This window comes from Plecotus auritus (assembly GCF_963455305.1).
Source record: "Plecotus auritus genome assembly, chromosome: 5".
Classification (NCBI taxonomy): Eukaryota; Metazoa; Chordata; class Mammalia; order Chiroptera; family Vespertilionidae; genus Plecotus; species Plecotus auritus.
The window spans coordinates 23,096,951-23,124,239 of record NC_137776.1 but is presented as its reverse complement, the minus strand read 5'-3'; the positions used below and the strand labels follow the sequence as shown (position 1 = coordinate 23,124,239).

Here is a 27,289-nt window from a genome sequence, read left to right as displayed (position 1 = left end):
TCTCACTCAGTCACCAGTATTTAGTGAGACCTTGTGATTAGCCTGCTCTGGGCACACAGTGAGTAGGCAGAGTCAGCGTCCTCTTGCACCTTATATTCTAGTGAGACAGACAGGACAATAAACATAGTGCCAAGGGCAGAGGAGGATGACAGGAGCTATTTTATATACGAGAGTCAAGGAAGGACTCTCTGGAGCTGACTTTCCAAGAAGAAGGGAGCAGGTCAAGTGAAAATCTGGGGAAAGCTCTCCAAGAACCGGACAGGAGGAAGTGCAGAAGCCCTGAGGGAGGGAGGGAGCGAGCGAGAGAGCTGTGGGAGCTGCAGATTTTCGTGGGTGTGTCAGTGATGACAAGAGCTGGCATGGGAGATGCCCAACCTGAGGGGATTGGTGGGAACAACCTAATTATCCTGGATTGGATTCTAGACCAGAAAAAGAACATTAGTGGGACAATAGGTGAAATTTCAATAAGGTCTGGAAGTAGTTAATAATTTAGATTGATGTTAATTTCTTAGTTTTTGATAACAGTACTATGGTTATGAAAGAAGTTAACATTCAAGGGAGGTGGGTGAGGGGCATGTGGGAATACTGTGTACTATTTTTGCAAGTCTGAAATAATTTCAAAATAAAAAGTTAAAAATTAATCATCTTATATAATAAAAGCCTAATATGCTAAGTGTCCAGTCATCCAGTCAGCCATTCAACCAATCAAAGCGTAATATGCTAATGATATGCTAAGATTGCTCAACCACTCACTATGACATGCACTGAACATCAGGGGGCAGACGCTCCAACCAGCAGGTTAGTTTGCTGCTGGGGTCTGGCCGGACATGCCCTGGAGCCCTCTTGTGGTCCCTCCCCGGCTGGCCAACCTCCTGTGTCCCTCCCCGGCCCCAATCATGCACCGGTGGGTCCCTTGGCCTGGCCTGCGCCCTCTCGCAATCCAGGCTGAGGGACTCCCCACCGCCTCAGTGCAGGAATTTTGTGCACCGGGCCTCTAGTAAATAAGTAAGTTTTTAAAATCCTGCTTTCCTCTGGGCCCCGAAACCACCTCACATCTGTGCTTGGAGTCCTGCTCCTGAGAGCTTGGGCAAGTCAGTGGTCCCACAGGTCAGCTCCTTGTCCTTAGCATGTTGCCAGGACTTACCCCTGCAGTGCTGTGTGAGGACTAAGTGACATAAAACAAGGTAACAAATGGTAATCGTCAGGACCCGGCAGTGGAAAGTGTTGAGCAACTGTTGTTTCCTTCCCACATTCAGCCAGGTGCCCCTCACAGCTGCTAGCAGAAGGCGTCCACACCTGGGAAGGGCTGCTCAGTGCTCCCTGCGTTCCCTTTCTGGATGCTCATATGTGCTTTGTCCCCCAACGAAGGTCAAGATCCACGAGGACAGGGGCTGTGCATTAAGAAGCTGCAGTAAACAAGGCCCCTCTCTTTCATTTGCTTTTTCAGCAAATATTCATTGCACATGCCAGACAGGGTACAAGCAGCAGAGAACCAGGCAGCTGGGTTGCTGCCAGCATAGCGAGTGGAGCGGCCAACAGACCAAACCGGAAAACCAATTAACAAACAAGCAGTGAACTATAGCTGGTGATGGAAGGGGAGAGGTCTGTCTTACTGTGGACAGGGTGGTCAGGGAAGGCCTCTTCTCCACGGGCAACCTTCGAGCTGGGAATGGACAGATGAGAGGGAGCCAGCAGTGCAGACAGCCTGGGTGGTGCAGCACTAAGGTCCTGAGCAGGCAGGAGTGGGGTGTGTCCTCGGAGTCTCCAGAAGGCCGAGGCAGGGCCAGCAGGGCAGAGAGAGCCAGAGCAGAGGAGTGCAGGGGCCAGGCCAAAGAGAAGGGGTGGAAAATTGCTGGTGGCTTTTAAAGTGGGGAAGCATGTGCTCTGTCTTCCCTTTTTAAGGGTTCACTTGGCTGCTGTGTAGGGGTGCAGTGGAAGGTGGCAGGGGAAACGGAGTCGCTGAGTGGGAGAGATGGCAAGAGCCTGGACTGGAGGGTGTTGGAGATGAGAAAGCTGGAGATGGGTGCCGGACCCGCTGGCTGTGGGGGAGGGAGGCACGGGGGAGGGACAGGGTGGCCCTGAAGTCTGGATCACAGTGCAAAGCAGGGGAATGCAGGGCCTGAGGACCCAGTAACACATGGGACACTCATTCCAAGCTCCCAGCCCAGTCCTCCCCTGACAATGACTTCCACGTGCCTCTCCAGGCTCTGAGATCTGGCTCCTCTTCCATCTCTGCATAATGGCTGTGTCACAATCACCAACGTCCAAAACCATGCTTGTCAGCTCTTCCTCCTGCTGCCTCTCCTTCTGGGAAAGGCCCTGTCATCTGCCCAGTTTCACAGTGTGAGCTCTGATTTAACCCTTCCCTGACATATGCGACCAAAACAGATTTTCCCTCAAGTTTACCTTCTAAAAGAACTCTTACCATTTGCAACAGCATGAATGGACCTGGAGAGCATTATGCTAAGCCAGTGGTCGGCAAACTGCGGCTCACGAGCCACATGCGGCTCTTTGGCCCCTTGAGTGTGGCTCTTCCACAAAATACCACGTGCGGGCGCTCACGTACAGTGCGATTGAAACTTCGTGGCTCATGCGCAGAAGTCGGTTTTCGGCTCTCAAAAGAAATCTCAATCGTTGTACTGTTGATATTTGGCTCTGTTGACTAATGAGTTTGCCGACCACTGTGCTAAGCGAAATAAGCTAGTCGGAGAAAGATAAGTATCACATGATCTCACTCATTTGTGGAATATAATGAACAACATAAACTGATGAACAAAAATAGATCCAGCGACACAGAAGCATCGAACAAACCGTCAAACCTCAGAGGGAAGGCAGGGGAGGGTGGGAGGAGGGGGTAAGAGATCAACCAAAAGACTTGTATGCATGCATATCAGCATAACCAAGGGAGGTGAGGGCCTGTGCTGGGAGGTGGGAGCGGGCTGGCAGAGGTCAATGGGGGAAAAGGAGAAATATGTAATACTTTCAACAATAAAGAATTAAAAAGAAAAGGTTTACCATCTACCCCTCACCCCATGGGCTCACCCAGGAGCAGGCCCTTGTGAAAGCCTCCTTTACACAGCTCTCTACCTTCAATCCTGACTGCAAACCACTGGCAAACACAGCACCGTTGCTGACCGAGTCCCGCTCCTGCTCTGAAGCCTTCAGTGGCTCCCCACTGCTGACAGGCGAGTGTCCGACGCCCAGTCAGGCCTGAACTGGGATGGAAACAAGTCTCTGCCTCCCCCGCTCTGTGGCCCAGGGAAGACCCTGTGCTCCCAAGAGTAAACAAGCAAAAAGCCCCAAATGTCCACCAACAGCGCAATGGATAAATAAGTGGTGACACAATCAGACCGTGGAGAACTGCACAGCCAGGAAAATAAAGGATGTAGCCTTGGCCGATGTGTCCCAGTGGTTAGAGCATTGGCCTGCAGACCAAAGGGTTGTGGGTTTGATTCCCAGTTGAGGGCATGTATCTCGGTTGCAGGTTTGATCCCTGCGCCCCGGTTAGGATGCATTCGGGAAGCAACCAGTCAAGGTCTCTCTCATATGGATGTTTCTCTCTCTCTCTCCCCCTCCTCCCTTTTACTCTCCCTAAAAACCAATGGAAAAAATACCCTTGGGTGAGGATTAAAACAATGCCAAAGTGTGCCCAACCATCGCCTATATTGGTTGGGATGTAGACATACACAGTAAAGAATCACGGCAGCTGAGGGGAGAGCAGCATGCAGGCTCCCTCTGAGGCAGGAGGAGGTGGGCCCAGGCCTTCACAGGGTCTGCAGTATCTCTTGAGCTGGGTAGTGGAGAGACTGTTATCTATTTTTTTGAATACCTGAAATAACTCATTAAAATTTAAAAACTACCATCCAGCCGAAACCGGTTTGGCTCAGTGGATAGAGCATCGGCCTGCGGACTGAAGGGTCCCGGGTTCGATTCCGGTCAAGGGCATGTACCTTGGTTGCGGGCACATCCCCAGTGGGGGGTGTGCAGGAGGCAGCTGATCGATGTTTCTCTCTCATCGATGTTTCTAGCTCTCTATCCCTCTCCCTTCCTCTCTGTAAAATATCAATAAAATATATTTAAAAAATAAATAAATAAATAAATAAAATAAAAATAAAAACTACCATCCTCCTGCAGGTCTCTGGCCTGGAATACCCTCCATGCCTTTCTCTACTTATTGGAATCCCAAGCTTCCTTCAGGGATCAGCTCAAACCCTGCAGCTCCTGATTATCCCAGCAGAAAGCCTCCTTCCTGCCCCCATCAGGAGCACTCGGCCTCTCCCCTCCACGGGGAGGGAGCCCCTCAGAGGCAGGGCCTTACCACGTGGTAAGGACCATGCGGAGGGCAGGTGGACTCAGCTGGAGACCCAGCCTGCTCCTCCTGGCTCCTCAGCACCCGCTGCAGCCCCAGCCCCAGCACAGCACAGAACTGGCACTCAAAATACTTAGTGACCAGGAAGGTGGGGAGGGCTGGGCAAGCAGGTATTAAAGCGACCAGGCACTTGAAATGGACTGTCCACTCGGCACCCCGTGCAGCTGGCCTCATGCCAGCCTGGGGACCCTGCGAAGCCCAGTGTGGATGTTTGGGGCCCGAGCTACAGCCACCTCTGCCCCTGCTCTCCCCTCCCCTTCCTACCCACCTGCTTCCAAGTCCCTCCCCTTCCCCTCTGGCACCCACACAACTGGCCAAGCAGGCTGTTCTGCTAAGCAGGTCATCTAGACCCAAGGACATGGGTGGGACTGTGTCATTGGGCCACAAAATCCCAACTTCCCCAGCCCTGGGGTCTGGACCCAGAGTCCCTTAAGTGGAAGAGCTAGAAGGAGTACTAGACAGGGGGTCTGCAGCTGAGTCCACAGTCCTGGCTCTGCCCACCAGGTCAGGCTGCTTCTCTGGAGCTCACTGGCTCATCTTTAATAACAGTGACCTTTTCCACAGCTTTCCTTGTGAGCAGCCCTGTCAATGATCTGCTGTCATTCTCCAACTAACCCCGAGGCAGGTACTACTACTCCTCCACTTCACAGATGAGGACAGTGAAGCCCAGAGAGGTAAGAAGGGATTTGCTCGGGATCGCAGAGCAGTGGGTGGTGGGGCAGGGAATCACCCCACAGCCTGCATTCTTAACCGCTAAAATCCTCCCCAACCCAAATAAGGGGCTAGGATGAGATGTGTGGGCAGGAGCTATTTGGGGACAGACCCAACTCCTTGGGGAGCCTTCGCTGAGGAAAATAACCTATCACCCTGACCAGACACGCAGCCCAGGATCTGGCCCCTGGGACTCCTGGGACACTGTGAATCATCTCCTGGGACCAACCCATTACATAGGCAGCATTTTTCCACAAGGACAGAGGGTCAGAGCCCATGGACCTCAGGGTAAGACCCCCTGAACCGGAGAATCCCTTTCCAATCTGCCCTGTGACTCCCAGTCCCAGACTTAGGACAGAGTTGATGGTTCACGGGGGAGTGTCGTGAGTCAGATGCGCAAGACAATTTAGGAAAAAAGAACAAGACCCTAGATGGGAAAATGTGAAAGATGAAGGTGGGAAGTGACTGGGACGCCACTGCCCCATGGAATGGGCCCTATAATTTCCTTTCTTCTGCTGCCGAGGCAAGAAGCATAGCCCAGTAAGCTCACTGTGACCTACAAGACGACCTGACGTGGGATTCAGGCTCTGCCATGGGGTCCCCAGGCAGGGGCAGAAAGCTGGGCTCTAGAATGATCCAGGGTGCCGGCTAAAAACGAAGATTTTGGTCTTTTCCTCCTTTGGCCCCGTTCTTAAATTCTCATTCAACCCACAGTCACCTCACCAAAAAGGAAAGAATGTTTTCTAATTGGTCCTCTGGGACCCAGGTGGGAGAGACAGAGAAACCACTCTGCAAGAGCAGGGCTGGGGGTGGGGGCCACCGGCTGGGGTGAGCCCTGCAGCTGTCCCGGGGGGGCCCTCCCCTGGGGGTTAGGGCTGCGGACACAGCACCAGCTGCCCCAGTGAGGGGTCACGGGCACACTGAACCGGAGCATGGCTTCTCTGATATCTGAGTCTGAACCTCCAGCCCCCATGGGAGGCTGGTGGGACAGCTGGAGACAGTGAGACACATCCCGCCCCCTAACCTCCTCTCTCTGCACACAGTGGAGAACACACAATGAAGCTCTTCTTCTTCCCCTCCTCCCCAAGGGCAGTCTCCCTGTGCTGGGCAGGCCGGCAGGCCTGAGGGCTTTCAAGTGTCTGTCCCAGCTAGGCCCTAGGCTCAGCCTCAAGATGGCATTGGGTTGGCGGGGGGGGGGGGGGGGGGGGGGGGGGGGGGGGGGGGTTCTGCATTCAACAGAATGACCTGGAAAGCCCCTATTGCAGGGTCACCTATTTTGACCCCTTCCTTCCTCCCTCTGGCACTCTCTAAATAACCCCCAATCCTGGTGGGGCCCCAGATTCCACCAGGACCCAACAGGCAAGCTAAGTTGGTGAGGCCTCTGGTCAGGGAGGATTTGGGGATTCTCCTCTCATGCCCCCCCAGGCCCCAGGCCCTGGGTTGGGTTTGGTTTGGGTTTGGGTCTGTTTCTTTTAGCTTTTCCCTGCTCTCCCACATTCTAATCCCAGGCCCTCTTGTTCTAGTCCTGCTCCCTGGGCCAGGCCTGTGGGAGTCCAGACCTTTGAACACCTAATGCAGGGATAAGCAAGGACATGTGGTGAAGGCTTTGTGTCTGATTAGCCACAGTCGGCTTTCATTCTTTGTGAAAGCCGACCCAGGAATGGCTGAGGGCGGAGGCACTTGCAGACACCAGGACACAGAGTTCTACTGCAGCCAGGGACTGCTCCCAAGCCCCTGAGGAACAAAGAGAGCAGCTCCGTGTTTTGAGAGTTCTCAAAGCTGAGGAAACTGAAGAAGAGAAAGAGACAGCTAACTAGGCCCTACAGGGTGAATTTCCTGAAGCTCCAGCAGGCCTGGCAGGCAGAGGGTACTTCCCCACACCCAGGAGAAGGGCAGTGCCTGCATGTGGTCAAAACATAGGCCTGCCCCCGAGTTCATGGGGCCTGTGTCTACCATCTCCATGCCCATCCCGGGAATGGTCTTCTGACGACTTTGAGGGCTTTCCACACGTTGCCCATCTTTCCCAGATGGAGGAGGAGTTGCTGCTGAGGGCTGGCGGGGGGCGGGGGGGGGGGAGGGGAGGAGGGGGGAAGGGGCTAGACTCTAGAGGCACAGGAATTGCTGGGGCCTCTCTGTGGTTTCTCAGTCCTGGCAGAGAGCCCTGAACTAGTTTTGTCTCCTTGCCCATGATCCCAGGCCAACTGCCCAGCCTAGGCCCCTGGGGTTTTGTTTGGTTTTGATTTTGGTCTGTCCGTTTCGGCTCTATCCCCTGCCAATCTCAGGCCCTCTTGATTGAGTCCTGCTCTTGGGCCAGGCCTGTGGGAGTCCAGGGGGGTATCAGACCTGTGAACACCTAATGCAAGAAAAGCAAGAACATGCGATGAAAACCCTGAGAGGGAAAACAAAGAGGGGTTCCTCGGAGGCGGAGACGAACTTGGACTGGGGAGGCTGGGCAGAGGAGATGGCACCTGGGCCAAGCTTGTCACTCATTCATTCATTAAAAGACATTTAACAATGTCAGGGCTTAAATTAAATCTAAACAGTTTTGTTCTGGTTAGAGGTACAAAGGCTGAAGGAGCGAGGCCAGGTGAGGACTGACCGTGGGTTGGCCCAGGGTGGGAGCAGTGGAGGTGGGGATAAGTGTTCAGATTTTAGACATATTTTGAAGGTGAGCTTTGAGGATGCAACAGGTAGAGATGTAGGGAGGAAGGCAGATCTGATAGGCTCTCAGACAGAAGTATGGAAAAGCTCATGGCCTAGAGGTAATGGAACTGGGCAGATTTGGAGGGGGTGTCGGCGGGCCCCAAAGGCCTGGGTGAGGGTGTGGACTCCATTTTGTAGACAGTGTGGCTTGGGGAAGGGGCCATCTGCTCAGAGCCAGGGTTTGAAGACTAACCTGGCAGCAGAGGGGAAGCTGGATAGGGGGAGAGCAGAGGGGCTGCTGTGGATGCTGAGGCTGCAGCTGGTCGATGTTTCTCTCTTTCTCTTCCTCTCTCTCTAAAATCAATAAAAACATTTTTTTAAAGAAAAATCCTCTATGCCTAGAAATGGAGAGGGGGGTTTGGTCAGGGAGGGAGAATGGGCTGTGCAGCCCCACAGGCTGGCTGCCATCCACTTAGTCAGCTCTGCAGACATTCCCAGGCCTGCATGGGCCCAGCCTTGTTCCCCATTCAACCCCACTCTGCAGACAGATTTTCTGCTCAGGGCCAGGTTCTGCAGCCCGCCCTCCCTACCCAACAACACTGAGAAGGCAAAGGGGCAAAAGGGAAACTGAGACATGAAGCAGGGGACACACCTGGGAGAGCCCACACGCTTGATCCCAGCCTCCTCATGCACACCCTGTTACTCACTCCTGGGGAACTTGTCATGCCCTGATGCCTGCCCCGGTTTGGGTTCCTGTTCACATGCTCCTTCCCCTGCTCCTTGAGAACAGCCACTAGATTGTGCTCACATCTGTGATCCCACAATCCTGACCCAGGGCAGCTAGGGGTTCACTGAATGAGGGGACATAGGATTTCCTGATGGGTGGCTTGGCAGAACAGGCTTGGAAGCCTGGAGTAGAAGCATGTAAAAAGTTCCAGAAGGAGCACCATGTACCCTCCCACCTATTCCCCATGCTACAGAATGAGCAATTGCTAACACTTCCTGCATGCTTACTATGAGCCAGGCCCTGTGCACATATATGCACAATTTCATTTGATCCTCACAGAAGCCCCAGTAGGTAAACGCTATCACTATGCCCATTTTACAGATGCAAACAACTGAGGCACATAGAGGCTAAGTTATTTGTTCAAAGTCACATGGTTACTAAGCAAAAAAACTAGGATTCAAAAGCAGATTTGCCTGACCCCACATGCTATTTGCTTAACTACTATACTCACTGTTTCCCAGACCCTGCAGAATCCCAAATGCGCACGTCTACCTCAGGTTGGCCCACATCTACCTTCTACTGTGCCCAGTTATCCCCATCCCAAGACAACTGTGGTTGTGTTTGAGGAAAGCCCTTTATAAAATTGTCAAACACCAGTGATTATTGTTACTAATGATAACATTACTTAGTATTTCCACTGCTGCTTTCCAGCCCCCAGTAGACTCCTCTATTTTTGTTCTTCTCTGTCTGCCCCTCCCCATCATGTCCTGTCCCATCCACCCCTCCCTCTCCATCCTTCCTGGAGGCACCCCCACAGCATCAACACCTGCCTATTTCCCTAGCCTGTTTCCTGCTAACACCCCCTGCCCCTCCCAGCAGCCAGCAGCCTCTCCCTCCAGGGACTGGACCAATTGTTTCCCAGACGGTGGAGGGGCAGGACCTGGAACTCTGACTCCAGGCACACCCTTCTGCTCTGCAAATTTGGGGAGTGGATTCCAAGGCAACCTTGAAATGCAGATACAGGAAACCCTTAGGAATACTGAATTCCAAATAAACTCTCTGAGAATTCCAAGTTTGGCAACTGGGTAACTCCCAGATCCAAAATTCTAGGAATACCCCAACTGTCAGGATTCTGAGAAGGCCAGCTTGGGAATTCTAATCTCAGGATTTCTAATTCCAGTTCCTTGTGGAAACTTCTACTTTCTACTTCCTCAGGCTGTTTGTATGATGACTTCAACATTACCCATTTTGAAAATCAGAAGTAGATTTAAAAATCCCTTCCCAAAAGAATTATAAAATTTCCAAAAATTTTGTGGGGAGACAATTTTTTTAATCCCAAATATGAAAATATTTCAATATTTATCTCATTATGTTAATCCTATTATCAGAGCAATGGTGACTTGGTTGGTGCATTATCAAGAATGTGACCAACGTTTAGGCTATTAGAAATGTGAGTGCCCCAAAAGGCCCACACACAAGACTCACCCCAACCCCGCCATATTTTCCAGTTTTCTCCCACTAGGCCCTTATATCTCTATTTTTTAGACCGAATGTGAGGAGAATCCTAGGGCTGAAGCACCTGAAGATATCTGTGGTTGTCTAGGGAGGAGAAGTGAATTGTACAATGTCTTCTCTAAGCTCAGGAAATTCCCAAGCTTAGGTCCTCCCCTGAAACTGGCCTGTGGCAAGGGCTCCCACATTTCCCATCCCCAACATCACTGTCCTTAAACTGGGACTTGAGGTCCTGCCCCCTGGCCCTGCTAGTGGTGGGAAGGGGATAGGGACCCTATGAAATCTTTTTCTTGGGATCCTTCCCTGTCTCTCGGTGTCTCAGGGCAGAACAGAGCTGGTTAGCCACTCTTGCCTGCCTAGGAAGGGGCAGAAGTAGGGGGAATGGACAAGTGAGCACAGGGTAGGGAGTGAGGACAGGGTAGGGAGGGGGTTGGACAGTAAAAAGTCACTGGAGGTCAGTGAACCTTAACAAGTCAAGCAGTGTTAAGTAGGGTGGGATTTCACAGCCTAGGGCTTCCCACACAGGCCAGGATAGGGGGAAGGGGACAGACTGACCTACAGGGTTGGGACACTTGCTTGGGACAGGAGAGCTTGTGTTGTGTGGTGGGGAGCTGGGTGGTGGGGAGAGGGGCAGGGACGCGTGGAAGGAGTTGGCGTATTCAAATGTCACTTAGATGGTACGCGGCATTCCATCTCCCCTGCACCTGTCCACCGGGTCTCTGGACCCGGGATACTGCGCCTACCCTCCTTTTCCAGCTCCCCGACTCCGGCCCACACCTGTCTCTTTTCTCCAGATGTCCCCTCACGCCCCATGTCTGGCCACCCTGGACTGCCCCTCCAACCCTCCGTTACCAGTCCATACCAATTTCCAACCCACCGACTTCTCTCCCCCCAGATCAATGGTTTCTCTAGCCCGCCTCTCCGACCGCTCTTCTTTGGACGCGGATCCCCCAGCCCTCACCCGCACTAACCCCCTAGCCTCCCGCGGCCGCCGCCGGTCAGTCCCCGCGAGCCCGCCTTCCCGAGCGCCGCATTCCAGGCGCCCCGCACTAACCCAATTCGGAAGAGCAGCCGCTTGCTGCGCGCCATGAACAGGCCGCGGAGGGTCCGCCGCGCTCGGCGGCTGCGGGGGCTCAGGAGCAGGACCAGGACAAGCAGCAGCCCGCAGCTGGCGACCCACAGGCACGGCGCAGGCCAGCCCAGCCAAGCCATGCTGGGGGGAGGCGCCCGCCGCTGCAAGGAGGGGGGCGGGGGCGGGGCGGGACGTTGCTAGGCAACGGCACGGCCCAGGCCCCGCCCCCTGCGCCAGCAGGCTTTGGTGGGGGGTGATGGGGGCGTTCTGGCCCCGCCTTGCCATTGACTCGCGTTTGAATCCGCCCCCTCGCCACCCGCGATCTGGCGAACCCCTCAAATGCCACCCGGTCAAAGGCGGCCGGCCCCGCCCCCGCTGGCCGGCCAGGAGGCGGGACTCGAGCACCCTCGGACCTGCGCCGATCCCTGTCCACATTCGCCTGAATCCTGCGAAGGGACTCTAGGCTTGCAGCCCACCCTCCACGCAACTCTCACCTTCCCCCCTGTAGAGGAACTCTGGGAGGGGCCCTGGAATGGACCTCTTAGAGGGAAACCTTAGACTCATGAAAATTTTTAGCTGGAAGGAACTTGAGAGATCATGTGGGTCAGCGGCCATTCGTTCATTTATTCATTCACTAAGTTACTTTTCTATGTCCTCCTATCTGCCAGGCACTGTGCTAGGGTCTGAAGATACAAGGATCAAAGACACACAGTCTCTGCATTCCCAGAGCCTACAATTTTAATCTAGTAGAGAAACAAACCAAATAAGCAGACAAACATAATTGTGTGTATATGTATTTATAGTTATACATGTACATATATGTATATGTTATATATACACATAACATACATACATACATACATGTGTGTGATTGGGGGCCAGTGATATGGAGGACAGAAGACCAGTTTAAATGGGGGAGGGCCCCCTGAGCAGATGACATGTAAGTCATACCCTGAAGGATAAGAGGCCACAGAAGCTCAGAGGTAGTGACTTGACCAAGGTTATGCAGCAATGGGTGGCAGAGACAGGACCAGGACCAAAAAATTCCACGTCTCTACCCACCACCCAACCCCCACTGTTATGGTCCCTGGGATGGAAGCAGATGTAAGGGCAGGCGTGGTGACATCTACAAATTTGGGCAAACCAGAGCTATGGCTGGGCTCCTGGCTCCAGTCTTAGCCCTGACCCAGCACAGGAAGGGGAGGAAATGCTGCAAACAGTCAAGCTAGCTCTCTCTCCCACTGGGAGGTGGTTGGAGGGAAGCAGGTGAGATGGTACTAGATAACCTGACCCCCAAATCACACATTTTTCTCTCTCCCTCTTCTTTACTCTGATTAGGTAGTTCAATCTAAAGGCTGAACCCTCCCCCGCTCCCCCTTCAACCTACCCCCGCGTGGAGAGTATGGAAGTATAGGATCTTCATGCACAATGAACTGGAGGTCTCATTCCCCACCCACCCCAAAAACCCAACAGATGGGCTAAGTAATCCCCAAACTGAATTGTAATCCCAACACCTAATCCTGAATTTCATTCAGAAACCCCAGACATAAAGTTTCTTTCATGTGGATACATCTTGAGAGCAAGAGCCTATGGCCTGCTCCCTCCCTGTCTCCTTGCCTACAATTCAGCTTCTTCTCACTGCCTGACACATAAAGTGCTCTCAATAAACAAGATAGAATTGAAGTAAACCCCTACCCTTAGCTTCCTACCTGTGTGCTGCAGATGAGGCAAAGGGGGCAGAAGACTGACAAGCTAATTTGCAGAAAGTTCTTCCAGGCCAAGGGAGTTTGTACGTCTCTAAATCTGTGTCTCTACATGCAAAGTAAAGAATTATGAAGCCTCACCAAAAGGCATTATGAACACACCTTTCTGCAGATAAGGCTGTGCCAGGCATTATATTGAGAAATTAAAACACAGTCCATGTCATCTGAAACAGGAAATGCAGGCTCAGACATAAGCCAGCAGAGAATACAGAGATGACCAAATTCTAATCTCTAGCCACACATACATTAACAAGATTATAGATAATAATCTAAGATGCATTTTATGAAATATTTAGAGCTAGGACAGGGCTGGGGATAAGGAGTGAGGGTGGGTGTTTTAGGGACACATGCAGACTCAGGAAGCCAACCCTCCCCTCCCCTGGACTGTTCTGGGAGACTTCCAACCTCTGTTCCAAATCTGCTTTTGTTTCACCTCTGCCCCGTGAGAATCTTCTGTGCCTGCCAGGCTGATGCCTCATTATTCGCCCCCTCTTGCACTGTGTTAATACCTAACAACTTCTATTTCGCTTGAACCCATCATATTGCTTCATACCCTCATGACTGCACAGGCTGTGCCCTCTGCCTAAAGTGCCATTCATTCTTTGTTCCCCAAAGATTCAGATGAGGTATGCTCTCTTCAGGAAAGCTTTTCTCCAGAATTCCCACCCCAGCATGGGCTTAAACATGCTTCCCACCCTTGTGCCAATTCTAGGTCTTGTACATACAGTATAGCATCATTCAATGCAATACTCCTATGCCACATATTTTGCTTACATGTTTATCTCAGAGTCTAGAGTCTTGAAGGCTTGCCGAAACCGGTTTGGCTCAGTGGATAGAGCGTCGGCCTGCGGACTGAAGGGTCCCAGGTTCGATTCCGGTCAAGGGCATGTACCTTGGTTGCGGGCACATCCCCAGTGGGAGGTGTGCAGGAGGCAGCTGATCGATGTTTCTCTCTCATTGATGTTTCTAGCACTCTATCCCTCTCCCTTCCTCTCTGTAAAATATCAATAAAATATATTAAAAAAAAATAGAGTCTTGAAGGCTTTATTATCTTTCTTAAGAGTAGGGACTATGATTTCTTTTTTTTTTTTCATCTTCGAATCTCCAGTGCCAGACATATACTAAATACTCACAAGTGTTCTTTGGTTTTTTATTTATTTATTGGGGTGACATTGGTCAACATGAACATATAGGTTTCAGGTGTGGGTTTCTATGTTACAAGATCTGTATATCGCACTGTGTGCCCACCACCCATCACAAGTAATCTTTGAAATGTCAACTCCAAGGTCCCTGCTTGATGGGGCCAAGCCATATCTTCCCCATCATCAGATGCCATTCTTCCCCTTTTCACCACAAACCAGCCACACTATTTCTCAAATGTGCCCGGCTCATTCCCACCTCAGGGCCTTTGCTCATGCTCTCTCCACTTGAAACTTTCTCTCCAGTTCTTTGACTCAGTTGGGTGGCTTGTGAAGAGTGAGCCAGAACAAGCCTGGTAGCTGTATATTTCATAACATTAGGGAAGGTTGCGGGAGAGCCAAGTCTGGGGACCCATACAATTTAGGTCTTTGCCCATGACCTCTTTCCCTGAGTAGCTTGGGGGATACTGCCAAGGCTAAGGTTTGCCTCTGACTCTCCTAGGGAGAGACCCATTAGTAACCTGGGTCAGGTGACTGGCAGTCATGCAGTTCTGTCCTATGATGTGGTGGTCTTAGAACTTAACTCACAAAGAGCAAGCCTCCTTCCAGGTTCCTGGGGGGTGGGGGTGGGGTTCTTAAGTCATCTCCTATCTATTCGCCATGTTAGTCTGTCTCTCTCTAGTGTCTGAATCCTGCCTTCCCAACTCGCCTGGAAGTTCCCCTTAGGATGGAGAGCCTGCCTTCATCTTTACATCCTAGCTCAAGCTTGATGCCTGGTGTTTGGCTGGCATTCAGGAAACAGATGATGATGATGATGATGATGATGATGACGACCACGATGACCACGATGACACAATCATGAAGAAGCTGAGATGATTGGAGCTGTTTGGATGTTAGAGACAAGAGATACCATGTTGGATCAGAGTGAAGAAGTTCAGTTTAGAACAGTTAGCCAAGTGCAGAAGTGGTGGCTAGGATAATCTGGCTCCACTCAGCCCAGCCCCATTCACATCAATTCATGCCCCTACCCCAAGCTCACCATCCCACTGTGGGCTTCCCTCTGAGCTGTTGTGCTGTACACCCCAGAACCCTGGTTTGCTTAGAAATAAAGCCCCCTGACATCCTCTGCCTCCTACCTCTGTCACATGCCTTTCCAGGTCAAGATCATTGCTCCTCCTGCCTCATTTAAAAACTCTCCACCCTCCTCATCAGTCCAGCCACAGACCAAGTCCAGGCTCTGAGGAGTTCGACAGTGTTTTTAGACTTCCTGCCTGATGCCTGCCACCAGGTAATTCCAACAAGTATGGCTCCTTCAACATTTTAGCTCAACTTTAGGGAATCTAGGAACCACACTGGGAGCTTGTTAAAATACAGAATCCTGGGCCCCTCTCCAAGAGATACAGACTCAATAGGTCTGGCTGGGCCCAGGAATCTTGCCTCAGCGATTCTGAACTCTGCCTTGGCCTCAGTTCCTGACCTCAATTCCAAGGCCTTCAAATGCAATTCCACAGCCTACTCACATGATCACACCCTGATTTCCCTGAAACTTTCTACGTCTGAGAACCTATACTCCGATGTCCTTCTGCCTGACTCCCTCACTCCCACAACATGCACCCCTCCATCTCTGGCCCCTCAAAACATTTTTCTTCCAGCCCTTCAGCCCCTCCAGCCTACATGGCTTCCCTCTTAGTGAGAACTTGAGGTCATCTTTTAAACCACTCACCAGCTGTCAGCTTCCTCATGTCCTGTCCCTCCAACCTCAGTCTACCAACCTCCAGACCTGCCTGTACCAACCTGACAATCCACCTTTTCTGCTCCAACCTCATGGACGGGAGAAAACGACTGTCTCATGTGAATCAGGGCCTTCACAAATCGGGCCTTCCTGGGACATTACACCAATGCTTGGCAGTGCTTTTACATGGCTGAGGTTGCCTCTCATTATCCACAGCTGTTTTTGAAAACCTCAGGCCCTCCAATCTTTTGCTTTCAGCTAATTGCCTTCTTGGAGGAAATAATTCATGTGCCTACCCATCCCTCTCCAAATTTTATTACTTATATTTAAAAATTTTAGAGGAAGTACTATTAGCCCCTCTTGCTCCTATCTTTAAGCAGTGTTTCTCCTGGCCACCATTCTCCTCACCATATGCGCAGGGATTATCTCCCTGTCTTAAAAGCTTCCCTTAACCTTGGGTCATTTTATAGATTCTGTTCTGCCTTTATCTCAACACTAGGGGCCCGGTGCACGGATTCATGCACCGGTGGGATGGCATGGCCTGCAGGGATCGGGCAAAACCGGCAATTCAATGCTGCCTGCTGCTCCTGTCTGCCTCTCCCGCTCATCCTGGTCCTGCTAGTGCCAAGTCAGTCCTGATCAACTGGGAGAGGCTCATGCCACCGCAGTGGCGCTTGCCAACCACGAGCCCTGCGTCTAGCACCCATCAGTCATGTAAGCGGCACTCTCGCTGTGGGAGCGCACTGACCACCAGGGGCAGCATCTGCATTGAGCATCTGCCCCCCTGGTGGTCAGTGTGCATCATAGTGACTGGTCAACTGGTCATTCGGTCACTTAGGCTTTTATATATATGCTAGAGGCCTGGTGCACGAATCGTGCACGGGTGGGGTCCCTCGGCCTGGCTGGCGATGGGGGCCGATTGGGGCCGGCCGGCCGGGGGGAAGGGACCACAGGAGGTTGGCCGGCCATGGGAGGTTGGCTGTGGGAGTGCACTGACCACCACGGGGCAGCTCCTGCAGTGGGCGTTTGCCCTCTGGTGGTCAGTGTGCATTATAAAGACCGGTCAACTGGTCATTTGGTCGACCGGTCAAAAGGGCCGCTTAGGCTTTTATATATATATAAATACGTAGATAACCTAGGTTCCTGAAAGTCTGCCTCCTTAGGTGTGGTAGATTACATTTTGGTTCTCAATTCTTAGTCTCTTCCTGTAAATATACCCATTACCATGTGACTGTGCATCATTTCCATGGAGGTGAAATATATTTCCCCACACCATTGAGGTTTGGCTTGGTTTCGTGACTTGCTTTGGCCAATGGAATCTTAATAGACATGTTACAAAGAGAAGTCTTAAATGTACTATTGTGGTTACTTTGGTCTCTGTTTCTGTGCCTTTCCTTTCACCTTGAGAACATCCCTCAGGTAGTTGCTGGCCTAAGGTGGATGTAAGGTACATGGAGTTGACTTGGCCCCACTCACAGGTTGGAAACCAGTGCAACCCAGCAGAGCCCAGCCTAGATCAGCTGAAACCCAGCCTGCCCACAGATGCATGAGAGAAAATATATGCTATTGCTGTATGCATCTCAGTTTTGGATTTGCTTGTTACACAGCATTATTGCAACCGTAGCTGACAAAGACAGTGGGAACAAAAAGGTTAGTTATTAATGGTGCTGGAAAGGCATGGTGCTTGGATAAGTGACTAGCTATTTGGAAAAGAGCAATCTAGACCAGTGCCTCCCAGAGTACATCAAAATAAATTCCAGGTGACTTCAAGTTTAAGAAGATAAAAGTAAACCTTACACTGTTAGAAGGAAATTACATACATTCCTGATCTCTGATAGTGGAAGATTTTCTCAGGCTAAAAGCAATAAAAGTGTTTTTCTAATTTTCTTTAATAGGTATATATTACTTTTAAACTTAGACAAAAGGCAACAGACCTAACAAGGGAAAGAATTGCTCTTATGGCTACTTTAAAAAAATTAAACCTTCTATATGTTTTTTTAAATAACACAAACAAAAGCAAAAGCAAAATAAAATGTGGAAAATATTTGCCTCAAATTTACAAAAGAGTTATTCTACTTAATATATAAAGACCTTAAATAAATGAAAAAACACAAAGACCCCAATTGGGAACAAAGGGATAAATAAATGGTATATATATGAAAAATGTTATAACTTATAATCAAGATAATGCAAGCTAAACAATGAGATATGATTTCTATCTATCAAAACAGCAAAGATTGCCCTAGCCGGCTTGGCTCAGTGGATAGAGCGTCAGTCTGCGGACCAAAGGGTCCCAGGTTCGATTCCGGCCAAGGGCACATGCCTGGGTTGCGGGCTCGATCCCCAGTGGGGTGTGTGCAGGAGGCAGCCGATCGATGATTCTCTCTCATCATTGATGTTTCTATCTCTCTCTCCTTCTCCCTTCCTCTCTGAAATCAATAAAGAAATACATTTTAAAAAAAACACAGCAAAGATTAAAAACTAATAAAAACTGACCTGGCCGGGTAGCTCAGTTGGTTTGAGCATTGTCCCAATATGCCAAGATTTTGGGTTCCATCCTGGGTCAGGGCACATACAAGAATCAACCAATGAAAGCATAAATAAGTGAAACAACAAATCAATGTTTCTCACGCATGCGTGTGCCATCTAAAAATCAATTTTAAAAAACTTAATAAAATCCTGAAAGTTTTTAAGAATATGGAAAGATGGGTGTTTATACATTGTGGTGGTGTCATTGGTAAATTTTCTTGATGCAATTCCCAATATGCATCAAGGCTTTTAAAATGTTCCTATCCTTTGACTCAGTAATTCTGTTTTAGAGGTTTCCCCAAAGGACTTGCCCTAAAATATATCATTTGAAATGTACACAATAGTGAGACTGTAAACAGCATCAGGTCCGGAAGGGAAGAGTTAGGTCCCGTGAACCTCTGTGAAGCTTTTACATGGTGTTTATAATTAGAACCCAATGACATGTGTGATTCTGGAACAGAAAATGGACATGCGGGCGGAGTCGGGGGGGACGATGAGGCAATTGCCAAGATCTGAATAAAGACTGTAGAGAGGATAGAGTCTAAGAATTGAATGTGTTAACTTCCTGGTTTTGATGCTGATACTGTAGTTAAGCAAAATGCAAACTTGGGGAAGCCAAGTGACAGATATATGGAACCTCCTTGCACTTTTAGCAAATATTTTTTAATTCTGAAATAACTTCAACATAAAAAGTTTTTAAAAAGCTAAAACACACCAGCTTGGCCAGTGTGGGTCAGTGGTCTTCCTGGAACCAAGAAGTCACCAGTTCAATTCCCAGTCAGGGCACATGCCTGGGTTTTGGGCTTGATCCCCAGTGTGGGGTGTGCAGGAGGCAGCCAATCAATGATTCTCTCTCATCATTGATGTTTCGATCTCTCTCCCCCAACTTCTTCCCTGAAATAAAAAAATATATATATTTTAAAAAGAATTATCTCTTATTAAAAAAAAACCACACTAAAATACATACAAATAGAATTGTGTTCATATGTTCATAAAGTTATTTTTTAAAAAAACCACGCATTATGGCCCTGGGCAGTGTGGTCAGTGGTTAGAGTGTTGGCCTGCGCACTGAAGGTCAGTGAGTTCGATTCTGGGTCAAAGGCATGTACTTGGGTTTCTCACCAATTGATGCCTCTCTGTCACATCAATGTGTCTCTCTCACATGAATGTTTATCTCTCTCTACTCTTTCTCTTTCTCCCTCTCCCTCCTTCCCTCCCTTCCACTCTCTCTAAAAGCAGTGGAAAAAATATCCTGGGGAAGGATTAACAAAAATAAAAACAAAAAAACACAATAGGATGTGGCAGATCCTGTTGGTTTATTAACCCCATTCTACACTCCCCTTTTTATTTTGTTAACCCTTGTTTTGCCAACGCTCCTATGAACCACAATAGCTTCCAAGTAAGCCCCTCCCCAGCTCTGGTAGGTGGTCCTGATTGTTCCAAGCCAACTGGTATACTCATTGCCTGGCCAAGTGATTGGTTAGACCAGTGGTCAGCAAACCGCAGCTCGCGAACCGCGGTTTGCCGTTCTGTTGACTAATGAGTTTGCAGACCACTGGATTAGACCAAGGAATGTGACACAATTCTTGCCATTAGATAATAATAGCAAATGTTTATATAGTATAAATCATGAGGCAGGCACTTACACAGATTAAGTCTCATCTCTCATAAGAATCTATGAATCAAATACAATTATAATTCAAATTGCACAGATAAGAATATTAAGGCCCTGAGAGATCAAACCAATTAGTTCAGGTTGCACAGCTGTGAGATGGGGAGGGAAATAGGCTGAAGGCCTTCTAGGAAGGTTTTCCTAGTTGTTGAAAGGGGATATACGCTCTTTTCTTGCTGCAGGGTGCCGTCATCTGCCCGTGATGCCATTTTAGGACTATGAGGGAGCAGTTGAAAAGGATATTCGAACACACTGAACATGACAGAGCAAACATGAGATGGAACCAATGTCCTTGAAGACATAACCAAGCCCCTGAATAACCAATCTGGATTACCCTATCCCTGGGCTTCTCATTCTGTGAGATAAAAATTGTACTTATTGTTTGGGCCACTTTTAGTTGTGTATTTTTTGATACTTGCAGCCTAAATATTCAAACTAGTACTGTGGGTAAAATTTTACATTTTAACATAAAGTATTGGGGGGGGGTGGAAAAGGATTCAAAACTATAAATTTTGTATAATTGATATGATTGCTAAAATAAAGATGCATAGAAAAGAATCTAAAATGCTACCAGTGATGATCTTTGATTGAAGGGCTCATGTGGTATCACTTGTTTTTTACCCTTTTTTTCTTTCTTCCTTCCTTCCTTCCTTTTAAATATATTTTTATTGATTTCAGAGAAGAAGAGAGAGATAGAAACATCAATGATGAGACAGAATCATTGATCAACTGTCTCCTGCATGCCCCCTACTAGGGATCGAGCCAGCAACCTGGGTATGTGCTCTTGACCTGAATTGAATCCGGGACCTTTCAGTCCAAAGGCTGATGCTCTCTATCCACTGAGCCAAACCAGCTAGGGCACTTTTTTTAATTTTGTTTTGTTTTGTTAATCCTCACCCAAGGATATTTTTCCATTGATTTTTAGAGTGGAAGAGAGGGGGAGAGACAGAGAGAAACATCGATTGAGAGAGACACATCCATTGGTTGCCTCCCCACACACCCAGACCAAGGCCGAGGATTGAGCCTCCAATCAATGTATGTGCCCTTGGCCAGAATCGAACCCAGGACTCTTCAGTTTGCGGACTGACGCTCTACCCACTAAGCCAAACCAGCTAGGGCACTCGTTTTCTTTTTTTTAAAACTTAAAAAATATTTTCTGACCTTCAATAATAAAAGTATATTACTATATTAATAAAAACTATCATTTTATTAAAACAATAAAACATCCCATCTAGTTCAGGCCACTCAACTGAGCTTCTGCCCCACTATTCCATCCTAATTTGGCTCTGACCCCTTGAACTTCAAACCTGTTTGTCACTGCTCAGTTTCTGTCACTTAACCTTTGAGCAGAACCTTCTTCTTTCTTCACCTTCCTTGTCTTCTGGTTCTCCTCTCAGGTCCCTTACAAGCTTCCCCGGCTGCTGCTGTCACTCACGTGTCCAGTTTCCCCAGAGGTCATTACTTGGCCTCTTCCTCTTCTCAGTTTCATTCACTGCTTCCCCTGACTTCAGCTATCACTTGAAATATAACTCATTACTCCCAGGGAGAAATGTCCACCCTAACTTCCCAATGTTTTTATTGATTTCATAGAAAGAGATGGGAGAGATAAAAACATCAGTGATGAGAGAGAATCATAGAAAGGCTGCCTCCTGCACGCCCCCTACTGGGGATCGAGCCCCAAACCGGGACTCAAACCATGAACTCCTGGTTCATGGGTCAAAGCTCAATCACTGAGCCACACCTGCTGGGCCTAACTTCCCTCTTGAGTTCCAAATCTAAATGCCCATCTTCTTCCTGGTTGTCCCCAGGGGTGGGGCAGGCAGGAGAGCCTCAGTCTCTCTCTGTAAAGGGTCAGGTAATCTGCAGGAAGCTATTTTGAGGATTAAATATGGTTACTCAAGTAAAGGATGCTGTGTCCAATTCATCAGTTACTTATTAAATGTTCACTGATGTTATTGCATTTTGTATCATTCGTCTGGCCTTGTGGGTGCTCTGATAGATATATTATGAGTGCATGCCAAGGGTGTGATCCTTCCCCTCCTAGTGCCATCACCCTAATTGGTTCATTGCAGGCACCTCCAGCTCCCGTCCACCTTATTACATAGTTGTCAAAGCCTTTGGAAGCCCAGGATCGAATCAAGTCTGTCCCTTGCTCAAAGCCAGTGTCTACACAATTAAATTCACATTGCTTGATTTTTAATACCATCTCAACCCAGTTTTCTGGTGTTGTATGCTCCCACTGCCGTCATGTGCCCCCCTTTCAGTCAACCTGCGCTGGTCACAGTCCTGGGGTTTTTTGCCCCCCACTACACCTGCCCCACCACACCTGGGGGAATCCTTAAGGCACACTTCTCAAGGTACCTTCAGCCCCAGCACACCTGAGGCGCTCTAAATCACTCCCAGGAGTAACTGTAACTCATTAAGACCCAGATTCTCAGTCTGGGGAGTTTTGCAGGCTCTTCCAGGGGAGGAAGGGGCAGGGGAGTTCAGTCCCCAGGGAGACTGATATGCCCTACCTTTGGTACAGCTCCTTAAAAGCTAAAATTAATTCAACCTCCTCTTTCAACCCCTTTCATTTTTTTTAAGTTTTAAAAACTTTATTGTTTTTAGAGAATTAGGAAGGTAGAGAGAGAGAGGAACATCAATTTGTTGTTCCACTTATTTATGCAGTCATTGGTTGATTCTTGTATGTGCCCTGCCCAGGAATCAAACTCCCAACCTTGGCATATTGGGACGACGCTCTAACCCACTGAGCTACCTGGCCAGGGCTCAACCCCTTTCTGATTACCACAACTCTTTGCAATTCTGGTCACTACTCCATCTACAGACCCCGGAAAAATGCCTACCACATAGTAGTCAAAAAGAAATAAGTGGCTTGAAAAGTAACCCTTACTCTTTCCACTTTGAATGATGGGGGAATCCTGGGGGTGTGGGTGGGGGGTTGTATCTCCTTTACAGGACTGTGTCTTCCCTGTGCTTCTGTTCTCCCTACCCCAGTGCCTAGCACTCTGTTTGACCCATGCAGGGTAATAAGTGTTTGCTGGGTTGCAGGGAAGGAAGAACAACGAAACAAATATGTATGAAGGTCGACTGTGACCTGAGCCTGCACCAAGCCCTTACAAGTACTATTTCATCATCCTAACAACTCTATAAGGAAGGTAATAGTGTCCTCATGTTAGAGATGAACAATTGAGGCTCAAGGAGGCTAAATGACATACCTCATTACAGAGCTAATGAGTGACAGAGCCAGAATTCAGTCCTGGTTTTATCTGACCCCACATTGCAGGCTCTTTCTGCTGATACTGTGTTGCCAACCAGGGTAGCGAGCCTGCCAGGAAACAGATAACACACTCAAACTGGTAACTGGAAGACAGCTTTATGAAGGGACTACGCCCCAAGGCTGTGGGCAGTGCAGTTCCCAGGGCTGACAGTGGGGCTCTGTCACCACCTCCAGGCCTGACAGGTGAAGGGAGGAGCAGTTATGGAACCTGGAGGGACAGAGCTGTATGGGCAGGGCCATCTGACTAGAGCTGTCACCTTTGGTTGAGGGATGAGCCAGGCCTTGGTGACCCTTCAGAGAAGAAGACCAAATAACCTGACCCCACGGACTCCTTGCCTCCTTCCCTCTTCTGTGGGGCTCTCCACCGACGAAGAGCCAGCCCATTGATGTGTCCGCACTGGCCAGCTCCACGCACAGTGAAGGGCGGAGATGGACATGGGGGCCAAACAGAAGAGAGCCCGCCAGGCGAGGCTAAAGACAACGTGTGGGTTTGGGATGGCAGTGGGCAGGGGTGTACTGACTCTTCAGAGGTGGAGGCTGGCCATCACCTTTCACCTGATAACTGAGACAGCTTTGAGATGACCTCCCTGCTGTCATGCTCTACCCTCCAACCCATCCTCCACTCAGAGCTGGGGGATTTTCTTAAAACACGGCCCCAATCATGTCCTTCCCCTGTTCAAAACCATTCAATAGATTCCCTATAGGATAAAATCCAAAGTCCTTATGACCCCCAGAAGTCCTATAGATCTGGCCTCCACCCACCTCCCTAGTCTCCTCTTTTTTTTTTTTTTTAAATATATTTTATTGGTATTTCACAGAGAGGAAGGGAGAGGGATAGAGAGCCAGAAACATCGATGAGAGAGAAACATCGATCAGCTGCCTCCTGCACACCTCCCACTGAGGATGTGCCCGCAACCAAGGTACATGCCCTTGACCGGAATCGAACCCGGGACCCTTCAGTCCGCAGGCCGACGCTCTATCCACTGAGCCAAACCGGTTTCGGCACCCCAGTCTCCTCTTAAGCCACACCCCAGTGCTCACCACTTTCCAGCCACACTGGTCTCCTTGAAGTTTCCAGAACACCCCAAGCTCTTTTACCTTCCTGGAAATGGTCACAGCATGCCTGCCACTGTGCACACACAGACACACACACACACCATACACAGGGTGGGCTTACAGTTGTTGAGTACATGGAATGCAGAGTTTATTTTGTATTATTATTTATTATTGTATTATTTTCCATATGGACAACTATAAATGTACTTTTGCCCACCCTGTACACACATGCACACTGACACACACACACACACACACACATACCACATATAAATAAATAAATAAAATGGCATAGTGTTTGCATATAACCTACACAATCCTCCCATACACTTTAGTCATCTCTAGTTTACTTATAATACCTAATACAATATAAATGCTATGTAAATAGTTATTATACTGTATTGTTTAGAGAATGATGACAGTACACATCAGCAACAACATTCACATTTTTTACCCCATTTTTGATCAGCAGTTGGTTGAATCCCCTAATGCAGAAACTGAGGATGGGGTGGGGGCTGGGGGTGACTGTAGTGCTTGTATTCTGATTTTTTCTAGTCTATTTTTGTAAATGTTCCTACGAACCCCTTAGTTGATTTTAGGAATAGGTCATGACCAGCAGTATGAAAAAAACGGCACTGAAGGATCCTCCAGCTATCTAGAAAACTGTTAGGGTTCCCCTTTTTCTTGTCAAGTGATGCTAGCTAGATCCTGCTCCCTAGTGGTCATATTTGGGAACTGATTGTGTCTTTATAGAAACAATTTTTAACTTGGGAATAAATTCATTTCAATAAAAAGTACTGAGTGCAGGCCTTAGGGCAGGCATCTGGCGGGTGGATCTATCTGAGATAAATTATGACATAAGCTCTCACCGCTATAGTCTTCCCTGGATTGATAACTGCAATAGGTCTGTATGGTCCAATATGGTAGTCAGTAGCCATATGTGGCTATTGAATAGGCTTGAAATATAGTTAGTACAGTACAACTGAGAAATTGAATTTTAAATTATTTAATTTTAATTCATTTATATTTAAATATAAAAATGGAAAATTGTTTCAGTTACTGGAAAACACTCAAATATGTTTTTAATTCACATAAAGAACCTGGGTATGTGAATCTACTTTTTCAACTGTACGCTTTATAACATCTAAATAAACATTCAAGCCCTAGCTGGTTTGGCTCAGTGGATAGAGCATCAGCCTGCAGACTGAAGGGTCCCAGGTTCAATTCTAGTCAAGGGCACATGCGCAGTTGTGGAGCATGCAGGAGGCAGCCAATCCATGATTCTCTCTCATCATTGATGTTTCTATCTCTCTCTCCCTCTCCCTTCCCTGAAATCAATAAAAATATATTTTAAGAAAAGATTATAAAAAATAAAGATGTCGCATGAAAAAAATCCCAGTAATATTTTTATACTGATTAAAATGTTGAAATAATATTTTAAAATATGTTGGATTAAATAAATATATTGAAATTATTTTTACCTGTTTCTTTTTACTTTTTAAATGCGGCTATTGGAAAATTGAAATTATATGGCTCACAGAATTTCTTGACAACTTTATCATGTATGATGAATCTTTTGGGGTTTTTCTTCTTTGTATTTAAAAAATTTTTTTCTTTTTTTAAATAATTCTTTATGGTTGAAAGTATTACATGTCTCCTTTTTCCTCCCATTGACCCCCTCCAGCCTGCTCTGACCCTCTTTTAAATTTCTGATTAGAGAAAAAAAGGGGGGGGGGGGGAAATTTGTCACATTGTTACCAGAAAGGAGACCTGGTCCTGAGCAGATCTGCCTAGGGCCAGCCCGTAGTGTGTGGGTTCTTGACTTCGTGCAGGAAATATTTTACAGCATGAATCCAGGAGGACATTTATTAATGGGGACAGTGAGCCCTGGCCAGTGTTTCTCAGTGGTTAGTGTAGCCCTGCACACTGAAGGATCAAGGGTTCAATTCCTAGTCAAGGGGCAGTTAGTTATTTGGCTTGCAGGTTTGATCCCCCGCTCAGGTCTGGGTGGATGCGGGAGGCAACCAATTGTTGTGTCTCTCTCACATCCATGTCTTTCTCTCTCTCCCTCCCTTCCTCTGTGCCTCCCTTCTACTCTCTCTAAAAATCAATGGAAAAAAATATCCTCAGGTGAGAATTATAAAAAAAAAGTGGGGCAGGGACAGGAAGAGCCTAGGATAGAAGAAGCAACAGGAGAGGGACTGGGTGGAGAAATGAGCCTAGGCTGGGCTGTTTTGGCTAAGAAGTCAGAGAAAAGGGGGCCTCGGGGATAGGGTCAGGGGGTTAGCCCAGAATGAACTGCTGCTGCCCATTGCTCCCTGGTTGCAAGCCTTGCGGGCTCCCTTAGAGATGAGAACACGCATGCCTGTGGGGGAAGAAGAGGAGGGAGGGAAAGACGCCAGCATGCTCCTGGTAGGAAGAACACACGCTGGAGCCTTGGGGAGAGTGAGGTTTGAGGGGTTTTAAAGGCTGGGAGTTTTAGGGGAAGCCTTAGGGGAGGATCTCAATAGAATATTCACGAGGTTTATCCCCTTAACTTCACCAGTGCTTGCTAGGGTATGATTGGCAAATGGCACTAATTGGATTTCTGTTATCTGTCTCCCTGAGTAGGGTGATTTAAGCTATTTCCCTCTGGTTGGGGAGAAGTGTAAACTATGTACTCTTAACGTATCCTTGGTTACAGAAGATGAGGATTTTGCAATTTACTAGATGGCTGTAAACTGCTTGGCTGTTTAACTATCTGTCTCAGTTTCCCCATTCTTGTCCTGGCTTACTAGTCTGTCTCAACAACAGCACTCACAGGCTGGAGATCCTTCTGAACCTGCACACGAGGGCGGGAAGGAGGGCTATCAGAGGGAGATGGAGGAAGCTGCTGGAATCCTCATTCAGACTAGGGTAGGGATAGTGATGTGGATTAGAAGTGGTGAGATGCCTTTGACCTTACCACTCAGAGTATGGTCCACGCAGCAGCAGCATTACCTGGAGCTCCTAAGCAACGCAGACTCTGCGCTCCACCCCACCCTATGAAAGCAGAATCTGCCTTTAACAAGATTGCCATGTGATTTGTTTGCACATTACAGTTTG

The 27,289-nt window shown here is 48.5% G+C and overlaps 1 protein-coding gene across 2 annotated transcripts in view; it reads right to left on the bottom strand.

Annotated features, from left to right (window-relative positions):
- Nucleotides 1-27,289, bottom strand: part of PNKD (PNKD metallo-beta-lactamase domain containing) — a 70,929-nt gene that overhangs the window by 12,367 nt on the left and 31,273 nt on the right. Inside the window, exon 1 of one of the 2 annotated variants that reach the window (XM_080668877.1) lies at nt 11,017-11,236. The exons of the other annotated variant lie outside the window; for it this stretch is intronic. Within the exon in view, the coding sequence (XP_080525003.1) occupies nt 11,017-11,174 (158 nt within the window). The 5' untranslated portion in view covers nt 11,175-11,236. Of the gene's footprint in view, nt 1-11,016; nt 11,237-27,289 lie in introns of those variants that run through there. 2 annotated transcript variants of the gene reach the window in all.